A 20,248-nucleotide genomic window follows, 5' to 3' on the forward strand; every position below is an offset into this window, starting at 1 on the left:
TTAAAAGCCTGAACTCGGTTCATCAGAAGCTTATGCTTTTTAATCAGGTTTATTAGTCTGAAAAGTTAACAGATTCCCGAATGTTTGCAAACATCATCTAACATCATCTAAAAGCCCTAGTAAGACCACGCCTAGAGTACCGCATCCAGCTTTGGTCACCACACTATAAAAAAGATGTTGAGACTCTAGAAAGAGCGCAGAGGAGAGCAACCAAGATGATTAGGGGACTGGAGACTAAAACATACGATGAACTATTGCAGGAACTGGGCATGGCTAGTCTAGTGAAGAGAAGGACCGGGGAGACATGATAACAGTGTTCCAATATTTGAGGGGCTGCCACAGAGGAAGGGGTTCAACCTGTTTTCCAAGGCACCCGAAGGCCAGACAAGGAATAACAGATGGAAACTGACCAAGGAGAGATTCAACCTAGAAATAAGGAGGAACTTTCTGACAGTGAGAACAATCAACCCATGGAACAGAAGTTGCTTTTGGAAGTTGTGGGAGCTTCATCACTTGAGACTTTCAAGAAGAGATTGGAGTGCCATTTGTCAGAAATGGTGTAGGGTCTCCTGCTGAGCAGGGGGTTGGACTAGATGACCTATAAGACCAACTCTTAATCTGTAAGACTAACCTGGTTGTTGTGACTCCAGCTCCCGAGCCTGGCCTCACAGAGGAAAATGACTCTGAAAGTGATGGGGAGGAACTGACAAGGCCTCCCTCTCCAGGACCCTCCTTTCTGGCAACGCCTCAGGTTCCAGCTGAAGGCCAAGAGGAAGGCATGTCGGAGCACCCACTAATAGGGAGTGATGAAGACCAATCTTGGATTGATCCCAGACAGCATCGGAAGGAGAGGCGTGCACAGCAAAGGAAGAGGTGGGGAAGGGCCAGAGATTGCTGAGTCACTGAGCCATGCCCCACAGGGGATAAAAGTGGGTGGGGTTGCTCTGCAGGCTCTGTGATGGACAAAAACTGCATATCGTGAGCTTTGGATGGGATATCTTTCGGAATTAAGGCTTGGACTTTGTGAATGATTTCTGACTACTCTTTTGTGCCTTGTGAACTCTTGGTTGCCCCAGCAACGGACTACAGATACACTGACTCCTGTTTCTAGAGGTGATAAGAAACTTGGCAGGCATTCGGAAAGTAGCTGCCAGAACTTTTATCTGCCAAAGGATTCAGGTCAGCTTGTAAAAATAAATTACTGGTAGACGTCTTTTGCTCGTGTGTCTGCCTATGTGAGGTGGGGGGACAGAACAATGGTCTTCTTCTACCACATATTCCAAATGAGTCTCAGAGAAGCCATATGTGATAAAGAGCACCCTTTCACCTCCCTTGGCTTCACTGGAGGTAACAATACTGTCAAGCTTAACTGCTAGAATTCCCCCCAACCCTCACTCTCAAGAAATATTGGAATTGTAGTTTACAAAATGAACTGAATTGGGACTAGAAATCTGTACCCACTTTTTTTCAAAGAAGCACAATTTACATTGGAGCATATTTTCTTGAGACAATAAGATAATAGATCAATCTTTTAAAGATTGCTTTTAAATATTGCTTTAGATGAAAATTGCTGTTGTGTTTCTAAATTTATTTATTTATTATTTATTTATTAGTCATATTTGTATGCCGCTCACTCTCTGAGGACTCTGGGCGGCTTACACCAAAGACAGTGTACTAAATAGCATATTGCCCCCAACAATCTGGGTCCTCATTTTACCCACCTCGGAAAGATGGAAGGCTGAGTTAACCTTGAACCGGTGAGATTTGATCCGCTGATCTGCTGAACTAGCAGTCAGCTGAAGTAGCTGCAGTACTGCACTCTAACCACTGCGCCACCTCTGCTCTAGTAGACTAGAGTAATCTAGTCCATGTAATGTAATCACATGGACTAGATAACCATGTAATCACTAGTAGACCCTACCATGTAAACTCTTAATCCATAAATACTAGTAACGATTGTGGTGCTCAGCAAGAAAATACGGTGTGGTGACCATAGTATTGTTCTACTTCTTATAAAAGAGGACAGGAGAACTTATTTAGTGACTGTTATTTTCAGCAGAAGCTACCTGGTTAAAATAGCATCTTGATAAAAATATTCAGTGCATAAATCCAAAGAAAAAGAGACACCCCAATGTTTATGGCAACACACTGTTTAAGAATGCATCTAAAACTCAAACACCCAAGGACCAGGCTCAGAAAATATATAAACTTTTGTTTAATACTTTGGAAGTCTGCATTTATGATTCCTCATTTATTTGCATTAGAATCTCCAGGCCATCTGTTCCTCTGCGCTTTTTACATTCACTAGAGATTTAACAACATACTACTTAAATGCATTGGGAAGTCAATGATTATTTTAACCATGCGAAGTGATCTTATTTTTTTTTTTCCTCATGAATTCCCATCCAGAGACATTTCTTACATCTTAAGTTAACGGAAATGATTTACATTCATTACAAACATACAGCCTGCAGGCACTGTTTAGAATCCCAATTAAGACTGACATTTGCGGATGAGCTGTGTAGGTGTGTACTAATATAAGCCAATATTAGCTAAATGAATCTAGTGGGAAAATACAGTTCTTTGCCTCTACCATGACATTCAGTGGAGGCTTCCTTTAACAGCTTATCGCTTCTCAAATTTCTGATAATGAAAACACGCTATTTATTTGAAATAAAACTGGTTTCAGGCTTTATTATGATGAGCTGTTTTACTTTGTAACATTAAAGTAATCCACCAACTTTAATTAAAGTTTTGCATTATATTACCGCATTCATTAGGGTAGCTATCTTTTTTGTGCTTTCCCTTTTCTATTCTTTCCAAGAATTGGAGAATGAATTCCAAACTCGAGGCGAGATGGGCGGCAAATAAATCTAATAGTAATGATAAATAATTAAACTTAGCAGTTTCTAAGCCAGCATTTGGGAAGAGCTTCTGTGAAGCTGTAATGGAATTCGGGAATGACCTTGGAAATGCTGCCTAGGCAGTGGTCACCAACTGGTGGTTTGTGGAGCATTGGTGGTCCGCGAGACAATTTTGGTGGTTCACAGAAAAATTATTTCCATTTTTTATATTACACTAAATCAGGGGTCCTCAAACTATGGCCCCTAGGCCAGATACATGCAATGAACATTGGTGTTGCTGCAGAGAGTCTCCCCCCTTGGGGTCTTTTGGTGTGGGTTGGAGGGGGGCAGAAATTCCGACTTGGGGTCTGCTTCAGCCTCCTGGTGTGGGGCTTTGGGCGAAGGCTGGAGGGAAGTGCCGCTGGTGGCGAAGAGCCGGAGGGCCTTGTTCCAGTGGGACTGCATCATGGCCTGGAACTGGCTGACCATCTCAGCCTGCTGAGCCTCCAGGCACCAGTACCTGGCCTTGCACTCCTGCAGGTCTTCCCTCTGCTTGGAAAGCCTAGGCTCGTAGTCCTCAGTGAGGTGTTTCTGCTGAGCCTCCTTCTCAGTCAGATCCAATTTGAACTGAGCTGTTGGCTGCTTAGATCCAACAACTGCTTCCTGTTGGGGCCCTAAAGAGCCTGGGCAGGCAGGCAATGAGTGGCTGGGAGGTGAGGGGTAAGTAGAGGATGGCGAGGCACCCCTCAACATGAGTGACATTGAGTTGACCATGCCCACCCAGTCACATGACCACCTAGCCACGCCCATCCAGCCAGTCATTAGGCAGATCGTATTAATGGTCCGTGGGATTTAAAATTATGAATTTAGTGGTCTCTGAGGTCCGAAAGAAGTTGGTGACCCCTGGCCTAGGGCATAGTCAAATAAGAGAGGGTGAATCCACAGCTGCATAAAGGAACAGAGAATGAATATTAAAAAGGATTCAGCCTACCCTACCAGGCACTGGTAAAAAGAGATGGTGGGAGATTTGTACTTTCAGACTTTCAAGATTCTGTTAATGTAGCCTTGCAATAAAGTAGAATTACCGTAGCTCATTTTGTTGGGTTTTCCATCTGGTCTATTTGGGATGCTGGCAGATGTTTAGGGATAGTTTATGTAATCTGAATAAATCTCCCATTTGCTTAGCCAGGGAGAATCTTTGCTCTATTCTTCCAGTCATCAGCTGCTAATGTTGCATTGGGCTGCACTACATCACAAGATTAGGATTGGCAAGACTAGACATACAGTAGTGGCCAAAATTGTGGAAACCTTTTGGGAAAAGTGTATTTTCTAAAACTGCCTAATAACACCACTTTTTTTTGGGGGGGGGAGTAGTACCATAAAATTATATATCAATGGAAAGATAATTTAATCAAGAATGTAATGCAATCACTTTTATGAAGGATTTGCTATTAGAATCGCAGTTACAGTATAAAGAAGAAAAGTGAAACACTTAGAAAAAATGAGATATACAAAAATGATCACCATGTCAGTTAATACTTAGTTGGGTAAACTTTAGCATGAATTATGGCCTTACAAAGTCTTCCCATGGAGTGAACCAAGTCTTTTAGTTCTGCAGCTGCTATAATGTGAAACCAAGATTGAAAGATGGCTTCTATTAACTGGGTTTTATTGCTGGGTCGCTTCTGACTAACCAGTTTCTTTAGTCAGCTCCATAGATTTTCAGTCGGGTTAAGGTCTGGGCTATTCCCAGGCCATTCCAGGAGTGGAATACGATTATCTTGAAACTCCAAAAAAAAAAAAGTGATGTTATTAGCCATCAACCCTCAAAAATACACTTTTCCCAAAAGGTTTCCACAATTTTGGGCACAACTGTATAGTATTTTCTTTATCTTGGGAAAGCTGAACTTTTTCATTGATCCTCTAAAAGGGTAGATCTAGGAACTTGGTTCCATTTGAGTTTTTTGCATCTATGGAAGAGTTTCCCGCTTCTGGAATCTGTATCTGTTTAAATACACATTTAAAAAAATAGGGAATTCCAGAATTTGAGAATGGTTGAGTTTTCCTGACTCAGTGATGAATTTTATTTATTTATTTATTTATTTATTTATTTATTTATTTATTTATTTATTTATTTATTTATTTAAATTTGATTTGTATGCTGCCCTTCTCCGGAGACTCAGGGCAGCTTACAATGCGCTAAGCAATAGCCTTCATCCTTTTGTATATTTATACAAAGTCAGCTTATTGCCCCCACAAACCAGGTCCTCATTTTACCCACCTTAGAAAGGATGGAAGGCTGAGTCAACCTTGAGCCTGGTGAGAATTGAACTCGCAGTAATTGCAGGCAGCTGGTCTTAATAACAGGGTGCTTTATAACAGCAGTCTTAATAACAGAATGCACCATTGGATGAGCTGAAAGACTAAGTTTGAGATTGATCGCCATGGAGAAAATCTATCTACCCTGTCTAGTTGCTAGGAGTTGAGCATGATTCGATGATACAGAATAAGTCAAATTTTCCATGGTCGACTTACTGATGTGTATTTTTCTGGGTTTGTTTGCCATACAATGCCCAGAATCACATGACAGTGAGATGGGTGGCATACAAATTTAAAAATACACTTTCCCCAAAAGGTTTCCACAATTTTGGCCACTACCGTATTCGGTCCTTAAATTAAAAAGAGCCATCTAAAAGAGGCATATCTTCCTTTGCTAATCAGACTGGGGCAATCAGCTTCAGAAGAGAGGGGAAGTGGGAAGTATGAGGTTTAAAATTCTTCCCAGAGCTGAGAAAATACATCCAAAACCTTATATGTAACCTGATTTGGAGGAAGATTTCTCAGGACAGGAGGGGAAAAAAACAAAGATTTTTGAGCACTTGGAGTCTGACCAGCTATGCCCGAGAACTTGAGAAAAACTCCAGAACTTGTGTGGATCAGTTCTAAAAGGGCATAGGTGATTTATTTTTCAAAGTTATTTTCTATATCTTTTTTTTTTTTGCAGGCCAAGAAAGGCAACTACGCGTTCTTGTGGGATGTGGCTGTGATAGAATATGCAGCCTTGACAGACGACGAGTGCTCTGTGACCGTGATTGGGAATAGCATCAGTAGCAAAGGCTATGGGCTAGCTCTTCAACATGGCAGCCCGTACAGAGATCTCTTCTCGCAAAGGTAACCGAAGAGCAAGTGCGTCGACACGGTTCCTTATCTTCGTTTTTAGTCCTGAATTCTTTGCAGGTGAACCTGGGCTCTCATACTTTCTTCAGGGTGCCTCCAATTTAGCAATTTGGATGACTTAAGGGAGGCGGGAGAGACAGTGTTTATTCAACTACAACCTCTCCCCATTGAGGGGTAGATGGAAGGCTAAGGTAGGTAAGTGCACAATGCAACCAGTTAGACACAGTGGCTGCTGATGAGCAAAACTTTTAATAATTAGCAAGGACTGGATTACCTGCATGCAGGAAATCTAAATTAAGGGCAAAACCAAGGATTGAATATGTTGTTATTGTAGTAATTGCACGATAACAAAGTTGGGTTGACTCCCTCAACAGGATATTGTAGTAAGCCCAATTGATTTGCACATTATTGTTAAATGTTTTGGCTTTACAAATACTTTTTTCCCCCTCTCTTTTTTTCTGATTGGGAGGGGTTGGATTGGATTCAGCCCTTGTTCTGGATAGGAGTTCTAGTCCAGCCAAATAGTCACAGTTAATGACACAGTGACAAATCAAAGTATTTTACAGGATGCACAAAAACCTTATCTGCTCTACCTAAATAGTTTTCTGCAAATACCAAGTTTTGGGTTGTATTTTACAGTGACAGATATGCAAAGCCAAAATATTTACAGTCATTTATAAGCAGCACATCTCTGTAGCTAAGTTGTATCCTTTGTTGCTCCTGTAATACTACAACCGGGAGCTCAGCGGTACATGTCTAAGAATAATAGCCATGCACCATTAGTGGTTATATATGGTCTGCTCTTGGTCAGTGGTATAGTGAATTGTTAAATGCAATGTTTGCTTCAGCACCACTCTGCCTATGCAAACACCATGACTCACAAAAGTAAAATGAGTCATTATATCCATAAATAACATGACACACAATTCTATGAAAATCTCAGAATATGTCCCCACATCTTGCAGAGCTGTTGGTAATCTTGCTATACTTATGGGTGATCCTGCATCACCCTGACAACAAAGACAGCACCCCAGAGCTGTTCTCCTGTTCCTCGTAAGGAAACTGGGTTCCTTCATACGCAACCAAAGAATGGGGTGTCAACCTGCATCATGTGCTCAGAGAAAACCAGGATTTCTAATCATTGCTCTAGCAAATTAAAATTAAAAATAATTGCATATAAACAGGAACTCCTGCTTAGAGGAGGGACATTCCTTGCTTTGTTGATATTTATGATTATAGCTGTGTCATTGTGTACTGCCAGAAGTTCTAAGAACCAGTAGAATTTGCATACCCATCTGTGGGATTTGCTTCTGAAATGGGCAGAGGTCATGAATAGGTTTCAAGAGTGAAAGTCAAAAGGATTGTCTCTTGACCACATGGTTCTCCAGAGCCACCTGCTTGTCAATAGCGCTTCTACCAGCATCAGTTATGGTAACATATTTTTTTTTAATCCAACCCAATATTAAGATGCCTCCATCCAACTCTCCAACTTTGATGGTGTTAGTACTAATTTTATCTTACATTAACCATGCAAAGAAAAACCAGTTTACAATTCATGCCAACTTTCAATTCCTACTTTTTCTGTTCCACCTTGCTTTGTGTAGGCATTCTCAGCTTCTGGTTTCTTCTGATCTAACTTTTATAGGATTCTAGAACTACAAGAAGCCGGGTACTTGGATGTCTTCAAGGAGAAATGGTGGCCACGGATGGGGCGCTGTGACCTGAATAGCCACACCAATGCCCAGACGGATGGGAAAGCCTTGAAGTTGCACAGCTTTGCAGGGGTCTTCTGCATTTTAGCCATTGGCCTACTCCTGGCCTGCCTGGTGGCTGCCCTCGAGTTGTGGTGGAGCAGCAACCGTTGTCATCAAGAAACACCGAAGGAGGTCCATAACTTTTATTCTATCACAACTATGGGGAGGGAGTATAAAACATGGACCAAGGGGGAGAAAGAGAAAAAGGTCTAAATGGAGGCATGAAAGTGTTAGGTGCCCTCAGTGGATTCTGGTGGAGATGAAGACATTGAAATACAGCAGAGGTCTTCAAACATGGCAGCTTTAAGACTTGTGGACTTCAACTCCCAGAATTCTAGGAGTTGAAGTCCACAAGTCTTAAAGCTGCCAAGTTCGAAGACCTCTGAAATACAGGGTGGTCTTGTTGGTTTTTAAAAAATTATTAAATAATGCCTGTTTTCTTCTTTTTTTCCCCCTTTGAAATCCCATATGTTTATGTCTTTATGGAAGGTGCCAAAATGTCAGCTCTGACAACTAAAGTCCTGTATTTATTTATAGAGCAGATACAACCTGGGAGGCAACAGCACCACAAACATTCCCGCATTGCCTCACCATTGTGCCTCAGCCTTGCCATGGAGAGACCATCTTTAGGGGTAAGAGAGTAGCTCAGCTGCCCTGCCTTTGGCCCCTTCCTTGAGCATGAAAGTCCAAGAGCTTTAGAAGTACAGAAACAACTTTATCTGGGGTTTTTTTTCCCAAAAAAAAAAGAATTCCACATGAAACCCTCATTTTTCTTAAACCAAGTGGTCAATAGTCCAGGTTAGGGTTCTGTACCCAAACCAGGACATGCAGAAACCCTTTTCCTCTTGCATGCATGTGTTTATGACAAAGCACCGGGGAAAAATGTTCAGAAAAGTGCTCCCTTTTCCGGCCCCAGGACAATTAGCCTAAGACCATGATGGTGAACCTATGGCATGCGCGCCATCGCCAGCTGCTTTTCAAGGTTTTGGCGTGCTGGCCAGTGCGCATGTGTGCACCAGAACCCAGAAGAGAGCAGCTGGCCGGTGCGCATGCACACTGGACCAGGTGTCCGGTGCATGCACATGACAGAACCCGGAGAGCAGGTGGCTGTCGAGAGCATACATACCAGTCAGCTGCTCTCTTCCGGGTTCCAGCGCTCCGGCACGCACATGTGCACTCCAATTTCAGCACTCGGTGCCAAAAAGGTTAGCCATCACTGGCCTAAGATATTCCGCGTTAGCTAGGACCTGCATCCAATCTGTTAATGTAGCAAATGTCATAATGCTGCCCAGTGGTGTCATGGATTCCGAAGAGTTGCTTCCAGGTTTCAGGGGAAGGAAATAGCCACATGCTGACTCTTTTGTACTTGCCAAGCATGCTACGTCTACAAGCATATACAGCTCAATGTACGGCCATGTATAGCTAATGACTCCCCAGTGAAGACACTCCCATGTGTTGGAGATTGTGGAGACTTAGATAAGCAGTGAGGTTTGTGCAAAACTTTACTTTGACCCACTGCATACAGTAGTGGCCAAAAGTGTGGAAACCTTTTGAGAAAAGTGTATTTTCTAAAACTAGCTAATAACACCTCTTTTTTTGGGGGGGAGTAGTATCATAAAATTATATATCAATGGAAAGATAATTTAATCAAAAATGTAAAGCAATAACTTTTATGAAGGATTTGCTATTAGAATAGCAGTCTAAAGAAGAAAAGTGAAACACATAGAAAAAATGAGATATACAAAAATTATCACCATAGAAAAAACGAGATATACAAAAATTATCCCCATGTCAGTTAATACTTAGCTGGGTAACCTTTAGCATGAATTGCGGCCTTACAAAGTCTTCCCATGGAGAACCACGTCTTTGAGTTCTGTAGCTGTTACAATGTGAAACCAAGATTGAAGGATTGCTTCTATTAACTGGGTTTTATTGCTGAGTCTCTTCTGACTAACCAGTTTCTTTAGTCAGCTTCATAGATTTTCCATTGGGTTAAGGTCTGGGCTATTCCCAGGCCATTCCAGCAGTGGAATAGGATTATCTTGAAACTCAAAAAAAAAAAAAAAAGAAAAGAAAAAAAAGTGGTGTTATTAGCCATCAAACCTCAAAAATACACTTTTCCCAAAAAGTTTCCACAATTTTGGCCACTACTGTAACAGTCTCTTTGCTCTGGAATGGAAAAAAAAGAGGATTTACTGCCCACAACAATTCTGTTTCAATTATTGAAAGGTAACCACCAAGGAAGGAAAATGACTCACACAAGCATTTCAGGTTGTTCCTACCCCACACAGAGGTGAAGGAATTACAATATGCGTACTCTACGATTCATAGATGATCAAGTGAAGGGAGGGAGGCAACAGCAAAGGAGGGTGTGGAGATCAAGGATAGTTCTACGAGTTCTTCTTGCAGTGCAGTTTTCTTTGTGGAGCAAAATACTATTAGGGTGGGGGACGGACACAGGTACAGAGAATGTGCTTTTGACACTGTACGATTCTCTTGTCCACGATGTGGGCCGAGGTATGATTGTTCATTCCCTCCATTAATACCACAATAATTAATTCCAACATATTGACAGGTTGAACCATCTCCCTTTCTCCTTTCTGATATGTTTCTTAAAAAGGGGGTTCCTTTTTTTTAATACACCGAATGAATAGCTTGCAAACATCTGATGGACCGCAAATGAAAGTTTCTACCATCCAAAGATTCCCTTGCAAACATTTCAAGCAGTAATGATCAACCTGTCATGAAAGCATCTTATACACACACACACACACACACACACACACACACACACACACACACACACACTCAAATGCAACAACTGTGTGCATCATCTCTCTGGTTGGCTCCTAGATGTGAAGGCCTCTAAACCATCTTTTATTAAGAACTGATGTTTCCTTCCAGAGAGTTAGAACAGCTGCTACTTCCCAGTTGAGGAATACGCAGGACCCATCAAGGCTCATGTTTATTTGTCACGGTGCCAGGAGCACTGCAGCAAATGGCTTGCCTGCCATGTAACAGCTCAACTGTCAAAGGCATCTTAATCTGATGTATCAGTTTATAATGCTATATTTGTCATCAACATCTGTGCAGCCTTCCACCACCCCCGTCCATTAAAACAACGGAGTAGTCAGGGCCATGTTTGCAGACAAGTCATATGAGCTTTTAGCATCTAGTTCCACAATGTTTTATTGTGGAAAAAAAAATGTGTGTGTGTGTGTGTGTGTGTACATGCATGCACAGATGTGCATGTGGAATACATGGTTCCATTGGTCCATGAATGCAAGTAGAACTAGCAAAGCTGAGACCTTTAGGTTCGGTTGTCAATAGATTAGTGAAATAAAGCTAAAATTAAAACAGCAAAAGTTGCAACTTCACATTGTATAGCGTGTTCTTGGACATATTATTCTGCAGGTATCAAGCTAAACTCAGTGGGGCTGGCTATAGTTACAAAGATAGTGGGAGAAGGAGTCAATAATTATTTTTTGTCATCTCTTAATTTTTTTTTTAATTTACCTACTTTCCCTCTACATTTTTATGACCATTTCTTTTCCAGTTCTGTTGCCTGTTTGTTGTGAAAGAAAAGTCGGATGGTTGTATTGTGGGATTTTCCCCTTCATTGTAACATTTGGGTACATTACAATAATACATAAAGAGGATTCCAAAACTTAACGTTTTACCAAAATCTATACAGGTAGAGATAGATACTGGCTGAAGTGCAAGAGGGGGAAAAAAACGAGAAAGCCACACTATCTGACCCTTTCTTCCTTCCCCCTTCTTTCTCCCCACCCCCCATGGAGATTGCCCGTGAGGTGAGGCTGGGTCTCAGGACCATGGTGAGCATTTCTGTGATCACATGTGATCTAATCCGATGCTTGCAATCATTCCAGGATCCACCCCTGTCTGCCATTTCCATGCCTGCAGTGAATGCTCACCTACCATTGTGGAAAAGAGATGTCCTCAGCATTCACCTCTGCCATTTTCAAGCAGATCTTTCTTGGAGATCTGGGCATGCCAATCAAAACAGATCATTATGATCTGGCATTCCCAAGGATAACATCATCATTTATCTTCCTTTTGTGCTTCTCCTCTCATTGTTTTCAACCAGACCATTGATTCATCATTCCATGATCTACTACAGCTTTCCTCAACTTGGTGTCCTCCAGATATTTCAGCCAGGGAAGCCTTAGACTTCTCAGCCAGCATACAAGCAGTTGTGGTACCTCTGGAGGGTTCAAGGGTAGGAAAAGCTCTTCAATTCAGTTTGTGGTATCTCCGGCATCTCATTCCCATGAGCTCCTGAACATTCCTTTCAGAAATTAAACCTTCATTTTTCTGCATACAGAGCCTGCCATCACTCACGAATCTTGCCTTAAATATATGAAACCTGAAGGCCCTCCCCCACCTTTTTAACTGAAGAACTAGTATCCCAATCCAAACATGATTTAGGCACCCAGAAGCTATGTTTCACTATCCTCCACAGAGCCCTGAATGAATACTGTTCAGTATATAAAGAAAATGCATAAATCATGCAAGATTTCGGCATCCTTGAGCAAATACTAATTCTTACTCTAATATACATGTGTGTGTGTGATGCACATCATGTTTTCATATCTTTATGTCTGTTTAAATATATATAACATGCTGCTACATTCAAGGCAGTTATCAGGAAAAAAAATATTATTTCTGATAAACAAAGCCAAGGAAGACACATGATAACGATCATTACAGCCGAGCGATGCTTTAATCTGCTCTTGTTCAGAAACTTAGAAATTGAAGTTAACAGAAAGCTCTTCCTTTTCCTTTTTAAAAATTTGATATGAATGTTGATTCACTGAAAAAGATACATTTCTTTTCTCGATTGGGAACATCTCAGTATAGGACTCGTTTCACACAGATATTTAAACTAGCTATATGTTGAGTGCACATCAAGCTTCCTTGGTATCAACCAACAGAAAGGACCAATTGAGCTGCCTTCTTAACTATTTCATTCTGTCATGAAGAGTGCGGTTCAAAGATGTAATCATATGGTAACTTTAGAGTTCTTCCTTGCCCACAGTTTAATAATGACCAGCTTTTCTAAAAGGTGATGGGTTTAGTGATAGGATCACCCCAGGGGGAAAAAAAAGGCCACAAAGCTCTTTTCCATGAAGCAAAACAGGGATGGGTTGCTACCGGTTCGCCCCAGTTCGGGCGAACTGGTAGCGGTGGTAGCAGGAGGTTCCGCCCACCCATCCAGACATCATCAAAAATGCTCTGCGCATGTGCAGAACCTTCTGCTTATGCGCAGAAGTGTTGCACGCTTGCAAAGCTCGCATGTGCACCTGCACGCTCCCAATAGCGAACCGGTAGCGCCGGAATTTGAATCCCACTACTGAAGCAAAATGCTTTCTGAATGTTTCTTGCTACACATGGTGACACCCAGCAGACTGTCTGCAGCAAAAGAGCAAACCAGAGATCAGATGCTAGTAAAAGTAGTAAAAGGGAAAGAATAAAAGAATGCCACTTCCATGAAATACAATGTACTAAAAATATTGGTGCAGGGAACAAAGTGCCACCCAGCTGCATACCTTTTCCCATTTTTTATGAAGGAGAACATCATATACAACAATACAACAATATTTCTAATATATGTTTCTGTCTTTGAGGGGCTGTCCATAAATTGCACATTCCCATACACATATCAGTGCATTAAATTTGCAGTAAGGGCTTGCAAGATGCTAGACGTAGTAGCTGCAGTAATAAAGAGACACTGGTTGATCCTTTATAATGGCGTAATTAAATTGTAGAGGGTAAATCCTTTTCCGCCTGTTGCTTTCTCTCAGCTTGCTTAGCAATCTCGGACTTCAAAAACATCACAGTGTTTTATTATTTTAAACAGTTGCATATCCCAAAAAAGAGGAATATCAAAGAAATACATATCCAAGTCAATAAAGGGACTGCAAATTTCAAAGCAAAATATTTCATATAATTTTGATCAGCAGGGACTTCATATAACTTCTTGATCTTCTCCAAGTAGCTATATGGAAAAGAGAGATTAAGGTAGACTTTGAAGTCAATTTTTTTTTTTTTGCAACATATAAAATAAAAACTGAACCAAACCCTACAAACTGTATTTGAAATGCAGTCAGCAACGTGTATTTTATGTAGCATCAAGTGGTGTTTGACTAAGTCGGTTGCCAGATCTAAATTAATGAGCATAATTGAGTTTTATTTTTCCCATTCCTATATGCATTATGATTATACCTTACTCAGTATTGAAACCTTGACTAATGAGGATGTAAATTAATGTACATTAAAAACCAATTGCTTAACCACCCTATCTAGCTGGCTTAATAGTGGGTAGTGGGGACTCTAAAAATGGCAAATAAATATACACATTATTTCTGTTTCATCCCATCAGTGGGTTGATTATTATAGCAAAGCCCTTTTTTTCCTCTGTCAGATGTTGACAAGAACTGGAATTACAGCATTGCAAATGTAAAAACAAATTGGTAGTGACAAAGGCAGTGGATGCAGAATTGCTAAATGAGTCACTTCTAGGCCATCCATTTTAGATGTGGGCTGACCTTCAGAGGGCCATGTTCTTTAGAAGTCCACAAAGGACATGTGAGACATTTACATTTTAAAAGCAAGTGGGAGCAGTTAAGACCTTGCATGTCACATAACCTTGGCAGAGGTTTGAAAAAGCTTCCACGTTCCTTAGAGTGCACAATTGTGTCTTATCTTTGTAGATGAAAGTTGCTAGCCACCCTGTATAGCAATTGCACACCATTGTTTGGGAAATTGTTCACAATTTAAAATACAGTGGAAAGTCCCAGATTTTCCAGTTCCTTCCTTTCTTCCTTCCCTCCCTCCCTTCCTCCCTCCCTTCCCCTTACTTTTTTTTTTTTTTTTTTTTTTTTATTTGATTTATATGCCGCCCTTCTCCGGAGACTCAGGGCGGCTTACAGTGCGTTAAGCAATACTTCTTCTTTCTTTCTTTCTTTCTTTCTTTCTTTCTTTCTTTCTTTCTTTCTTTCTTTCTTTCTTTCTTTCTTTCTTTCTTTCTCTCTCTCTCTCTCTCTCTCTTTCTCTCTCCCTCCCTCCCTCCCTTCTTTTCAAAGAGATAGATATAAAATTACAAGTTTAAAAGTGGCACAAAAGAAGCCCTTAAAACAACATTAAAGAAGTTACTTGCAACTCTCGTCAATATAGATGCAATTATAAAACAAAGCACTCTCTTGTTTTAGTTTAACAAAAAAACTGGATACAGAATTAAAATATAAAAGACATACATACTAAACAATCACACACACACACTATCTATCTATCTATCTATCTATCTATCTATCTATCTATCTATCTATCTATCTATCATTTATCTAAATAAATAAAGGTAGAGATCTCTGTAATGGTAGTTTAATACTCTGACGATGTCAGCAGATGGCTGACGAAAGCTTAGTAGAATAAAATTTTAATTATTTTAGTTCCGGAGTTCGCAGAATGTCTGTTTCTTTCTTTACAAGTATACCTGGAACTCGTATTTTTAGAATAGTTTTTATCTATCTATCTATCTATCTATCTATCTATCTATCTATCTATCTATCTATCTATCATAATATATATATAATATCACCCTAAATAAGCCACAGAACCCATAAATAACATCATAATAGAGCCTTGGTAGTACAGTGGTCTAAGGCACCCTGTTATTAAGCTGGTTATTAAGACCAGCTGCCTGCAATTACTGCAGGTTCGAATCTCGCCAAGGCTCAAGGTTGACTCAGCCTTCCATCCTTTTTAAGGTAGGTAAATTGAGGACCCAGTTGTGGGGGCAATAAGCTGACTTTGTATAAATATACAAAAGGATGAAGGCTATTGCTGAGCACATTGTAAGCCGCCCTGAGTCTCCGGAGAAGGGCGGCATATAAATCAAATAATAATAATAATAATAATAATAATAATAATAATAATAATAATAATAATAATAACAACAACAACAACAACAACAACAACAACAATTCCACCAATAAACATATTGCTAAATATTTCTATAATTAGATTATTTATAGAGAAATACACATGGCTGTTGTATATTTATATCAGTTCCCAAACTATCACTTTCACAAAGCAACAGCTTAATTCTTTGTGAAAATCACACAGAAAGGCTCCACCTACCCCCCTGAAATGTTGCCATTGGACTAGCTTCCAAATAACAAATCAAAACATCTGCAGCTACGGTATGGCCCCTATGTCAGATTATGGGGAACCGAACTGAGATTTTTCTACATCTCTCATGAGTTCTAGGCAGCACATCAGATATGATTAAATTGTAGCAAGTTCTGTAAGTCCAAGTCTGATCTCTGATAGCCCTCAATGCTTCATTAAACATTAAGAGACCATTGATTTCTGTCCATTTTAATACCTCGCCAGGCATGGGAAGTTAGCTTTTCTCACGATGCTGATTAATGATCCCAGTTCCTGAAAAATTAAGCGTGTAATGTCAGCCTGTGCTCAACTCAGTTGACTTATTTATTTATTTATTTATTATTAGTTCAATTTATATGCCACCTTCCTCCGAAGACTCAGGGTGGCTTACAATGCATTTACAATGACTTTAGGTTAGTTAGGCCCTCATTGCGAGGATCAGTATCAGTACTTAGAGGGGTTTTCCTTTTTTCAGTAGCATAACAGAATATTTTATAATGCTAAATTATTCTGAGCTTCTTATTTTAAATCTTTCCAGGAACTGAACTCATTAATGTCAGTTAAATCAAGTTTCAGAACCGTGATTTAACACAGCACTTTGTGCAGTAATGTGCATCATCACAAGTCCTCTGGATGCAGAAAGAATCATGAATAGTTGATGCAAGCAGGCTTCACAGCCATTCTCATCCAGGGACCACTCAGTGGCCTGGATGCATTTGGCTAACTTCATACCACATATTGATAGCGTCCCACTACATCTCTGTCTAATGTGTTGCATGAATCCAACCCATGTGAACATTTACAGTTCAGGGTGTTATGCGAATCCCCAAATATCCCACAGGTGCTTTATTTTCAAGAGGCAACTGGACTTTCTTTGAAGACGTTTTGCTTCTCATTCAAGAAGCTTCTTCTGCTCTGACTGGATGGTGGGGAATGGGAGGATTTATAAACCCCCAAATAGTTTAATTCAACCAATCATGCTTGGGGGAACTCAATCTTTAAGAATACTTCCATCTAGAACCATCCGCTGAATAGTTGGACCATGGATTTCATAACATTTTCCTTTGAATCAGTGTCTGTGTGATTGTGTTTAAATCACACAACTCTTTAAGGCGTATTATGTTCTGTGCCCAGATCTGTTAAGTTTTCTCCTTGGGGTAAATGCTACTTGATGAAAACTCATCATGGCAAACACATAAAACTGTTTTTTTTTATTATTATTAAAAAGTTTTTTTCATCAACATATTTAAATGTACAGTCTCTTATCCATCATTATTCATTCATCTTACCTTTTTACTTTCATTTGTTAATTGTTCGGGACTGCTCTTTTACCATTTCCTGTCCTTTATTTTACCACAACCTTTCCTCTTCCTCTTCCCTTCTCTTCCTTCTTCTATCTCTTTCTACTTTCCTCATTCTTCCTCTCCTTCCCTTTTCTACTTCCTCTCCCCTTTCCCCACTCCTCTCTTCTTCCTCCTTTCTAACCCACTCTCTTACTCTTTTTTCCCCTTCCTTTTCTTCCTCTCCTTTTCCCTCTCTTCTGTTCTTCTCTCTCCTTACCCCCCTACTCCCCTCCTTCCCTCTCTCTACTTCTCTCTCCTTTTCCACTACCTTGTTGTTTCCATTTTCAATTCAATCTAAAATGGTATTCGAGCAGCCCTGATTTTCTATTTACATACATCTTAATTTCAATTTTTTTGGCTTTATAATTACATCTCCTCTATCATTTTTTGTTAACTTTCCCTTCATTGCCTATATTTGAATTTTTCCCATGACAGTTTTTTTTAAAGCAAAAATGTTTCTATTCATGCAAATTCATAGTATTTACTTCTCTATCATTCTCTTCTCATCTCATTTTGTTCAAAAGTTGTAGAGGGAATCTTTCAATTTTTAAAAGCAACTTTTGGAGACTAAGAAATTGTATTGCAAGGATAGTTGTATGCCTTGAAAGGGATTCAGGAAAGGTAACTACCCTAGATTTGATTAGAAGCAATTTCTACTGAATCCAAGCCATCACTGGATTTTTCTGATTAACATTATCTATTTCTTCAAATTAAAAAGTACCATTTTATTTTCCTACAGAAAGATAGAGATAGAGATATGGATATCCCAACTTATAATTTCATTGCTTTGCAAAGTGGAAATTTATTTTTCCTTAGCTGAATTATAACATTCTTTTACCTGTTCGGTAAAGCAGGGTAGCTTTGGAGTTGACAGGATATTACTGTATTTTGGATCTTGAAATTCTGCAACTGCTTCTTCATGTATTCCATCTGTCTTACATTCTTGGAGAGATTTTGTTGAAATGGTGATAATGCTAAACTTCTAATAAGCTTGGATAGAAAGCAGAGTTAGTAGTTGCTAAGAATGAAGCAGGGAGAAAGAGAGAATAGGTAAAATAAAAGTACTGTATTTATATTCTGAATGGGAAAAATGGCATTTTTATTTATAGGCATCCTATCCTCATACAGTGATGGTGCATTGTTGCTCTTCTGAATTTTGCATCTGGCAAGAACCAATTTATAATATAATAGTCCTGATGTGATTAAATTATCTTATTTTTTTTGGGGGGAGAGCCATTTTGGCACTAAAAACAAAAGTTTAGAGGGCAGATCTTTTTTTCCTCCCTTTAAAAGCCAAATATTCAGACATGCTCCTAAAAGCCTCACAAAGGGTGCATTGCAGTGGTGAAATCCTACCGGTTCGCACCAGTTCAGGCAAACCAGTAGTGATAAAATCTACCGATTCGGTGAACCAGTAGTAAAAAAAAAAGCTACCAGTTCGTCCGAAGCGGTATTTCTGATGATCAGCTGTGCCGTGCAATTTATATTCACTAGAAAGCAGGAAATCCAGCTTTCTAGCGAATCTAAATCGTGCGGCATAGCTGTTCCCTCCTCGCTGTTCTACTTACCTTCAAACGGCTCTTTTTTCAGCGTAAAGCACGCATTTGGGGTGCACTGTGCATACACGCACATGCAGCATGCATTTGGGGTGCACTGTGCATGCATGCACAGCGTGCATCTAGCATGCACTGCGCATGTGCATGCACGCAGCGTGTATCTGGCGCACATCACGCATGCATGGGCAGCAAACTGATAGCGACTTGTGGAGGATTTCACCACTGGTGCATTGTATAGGGTTAACTGGTATATATAATTGCCAATGAAAATTATGGCCTTGGTGCTAATGCCATGATTTGTACACTGATATTCAGTGCCACGTTAGAGAAAATGAAAGAAAGATTTATCATTCCAAATGATGACATCGCAAGCTGTCCTCCATTTCCCATACTAGTACGTTAAATACCTTTTCCCAATAGGGCTTCTGGTGGATGACACAGAAAGCAGTAATTTGTCAGATGTAATGGTGCAGAGATCAGCCACAGAAGACCTTCTTCCCATATTGCCTTGATAATCTTGAAGCTTCACACTTCTAATCAAATAGCTATTTTTTTTAAAAAAAAAATCTTAGCGGAGATGTTGACATCTGTGTCTCTGTCTTTCAACTCTTAATAGGTTTGTTGCAGATAGATATAATTGGCTTACAATCTACAGTTGTCAAGAAGAATCTGTCCAAAAGGCCTCCATAATTATTAAGTTTAAAAAGGGGCGAAAAAAGCTTTCACATAGTTGCTTAGAACTGCTTCATGTTTTGGGAAAGGATAAAGAAATAGCAAATTTGAGGGAAGAGGAGAGATCACATTGTTGTACAATTAATAACCAAACAAGAATTGTACACTTTCTTTCCAGGGTTTCAATGTTACTTGGTTGGGTGAGATAGATTTCTTATCATTATCCTCAAACAGTTGATGAATCAATACAGATAAATTGAGCAAAATGCAGAGACACAATGAGGTGAAAAATAAGGAAAGATAGTTTGAGTATGTGCTGAGAAGGAGAATTATAACTCAGGGCATAAATTAGTTATTATAGCGAGATGATAAATACAGGCAGAGTCTTGACTGCTGAGTTTTATACTGCGTATTTTTAATTCAAAGTGAATATGGGTAATACATATCTTATATATCATATAAGATATATGAGATATATATCTACCTTTATGGATCTATTATATAAAAACTTTATAGAGGTCTTTCTCACCCATTGTATTAAATATAAATCAGTTCCTTTCTATAACTCTCCAACACAGATAGGCAGACAAAAGTTGTTTGTAATAGGTCACCCTATCTCTAAATTATTGCTTTTTGCTGATCTTCCATTAAAATTATGATGGTCTCATTGTCATTATCCAGCCCCTCTCTCCTAGCCGCCTTATATGCAGGGC

The 20,248-nt window shown here is 39.8% G+C and overlaps 1 protein-coding gene and 1 long non-coding RNA gene across 6 annotated transcripts in view; one reads left to right on the plus strand and one right to left on the minus strand.

The window, feature by feature from the left end:
- Positions 1 to 20,248, plus strand: part of GRID1 (glutamate ionotropic receptor delta type subunit 1) — a 785,853-nt gene that overhangs the window by 763,579 nt on the left and 2,026 nt on the right. The window contains exons 14-17 of one of the 5 annotated variants that reach the window (XM_087872272.1): positions 5,848 to 6,014; positions 7,666 to 7,906; positions 8,317 to 8,406; positions 11,575 to 11,610. In XM_087872272.1, coding sequence (XP_087728398.1) covers positions 5,848 to 6,014; positions 7,666 to 7,906; positions 8,317 to 8,406; positions 11,575 to 11,610 — 534 coding nt within the window. Of the gene's footprint in view, positions 1 to 5,847; positions 6,015 to 7,665; positions 7,907 to 8,311; positions 8,407 to 11,574; positions 11,611 to 20,248 lie in introns of all 5 variants that reach the window. The other 4 variants (XM_087872277.1, XM_087872276.1, XM_087872273.1 and 1 more) reach the window with 4 other exon arrangements.
- LOC148113195 (uncharacterized) lies at positions 7,511 to 8,985 on the minus strand. Its single transcript, XR_015728477.1, has 2 exons — positions 8,901 to 8,985; positions 7,511 to 7,931 (listed from the first exon to the last, which is right to left on the minus strand). It is a non-coding gene; the product is annotated as an uncharacterized LOC148113195 (long non-coding RNA).

Source organism: Pantherophis guttatus, chromosome 6 (genome assembly GCF_059756535.1).
Source record: "Pantherophis guttatus breed Tessera chromosome 6, ASM5975653v1, whole genome shotgun sequence".
NCBI lineage: Eukaryota > Metazoa > Chordata > Lepidosauria > Squamata > Colubridae > Pantherophis > Pantherophis guttatus.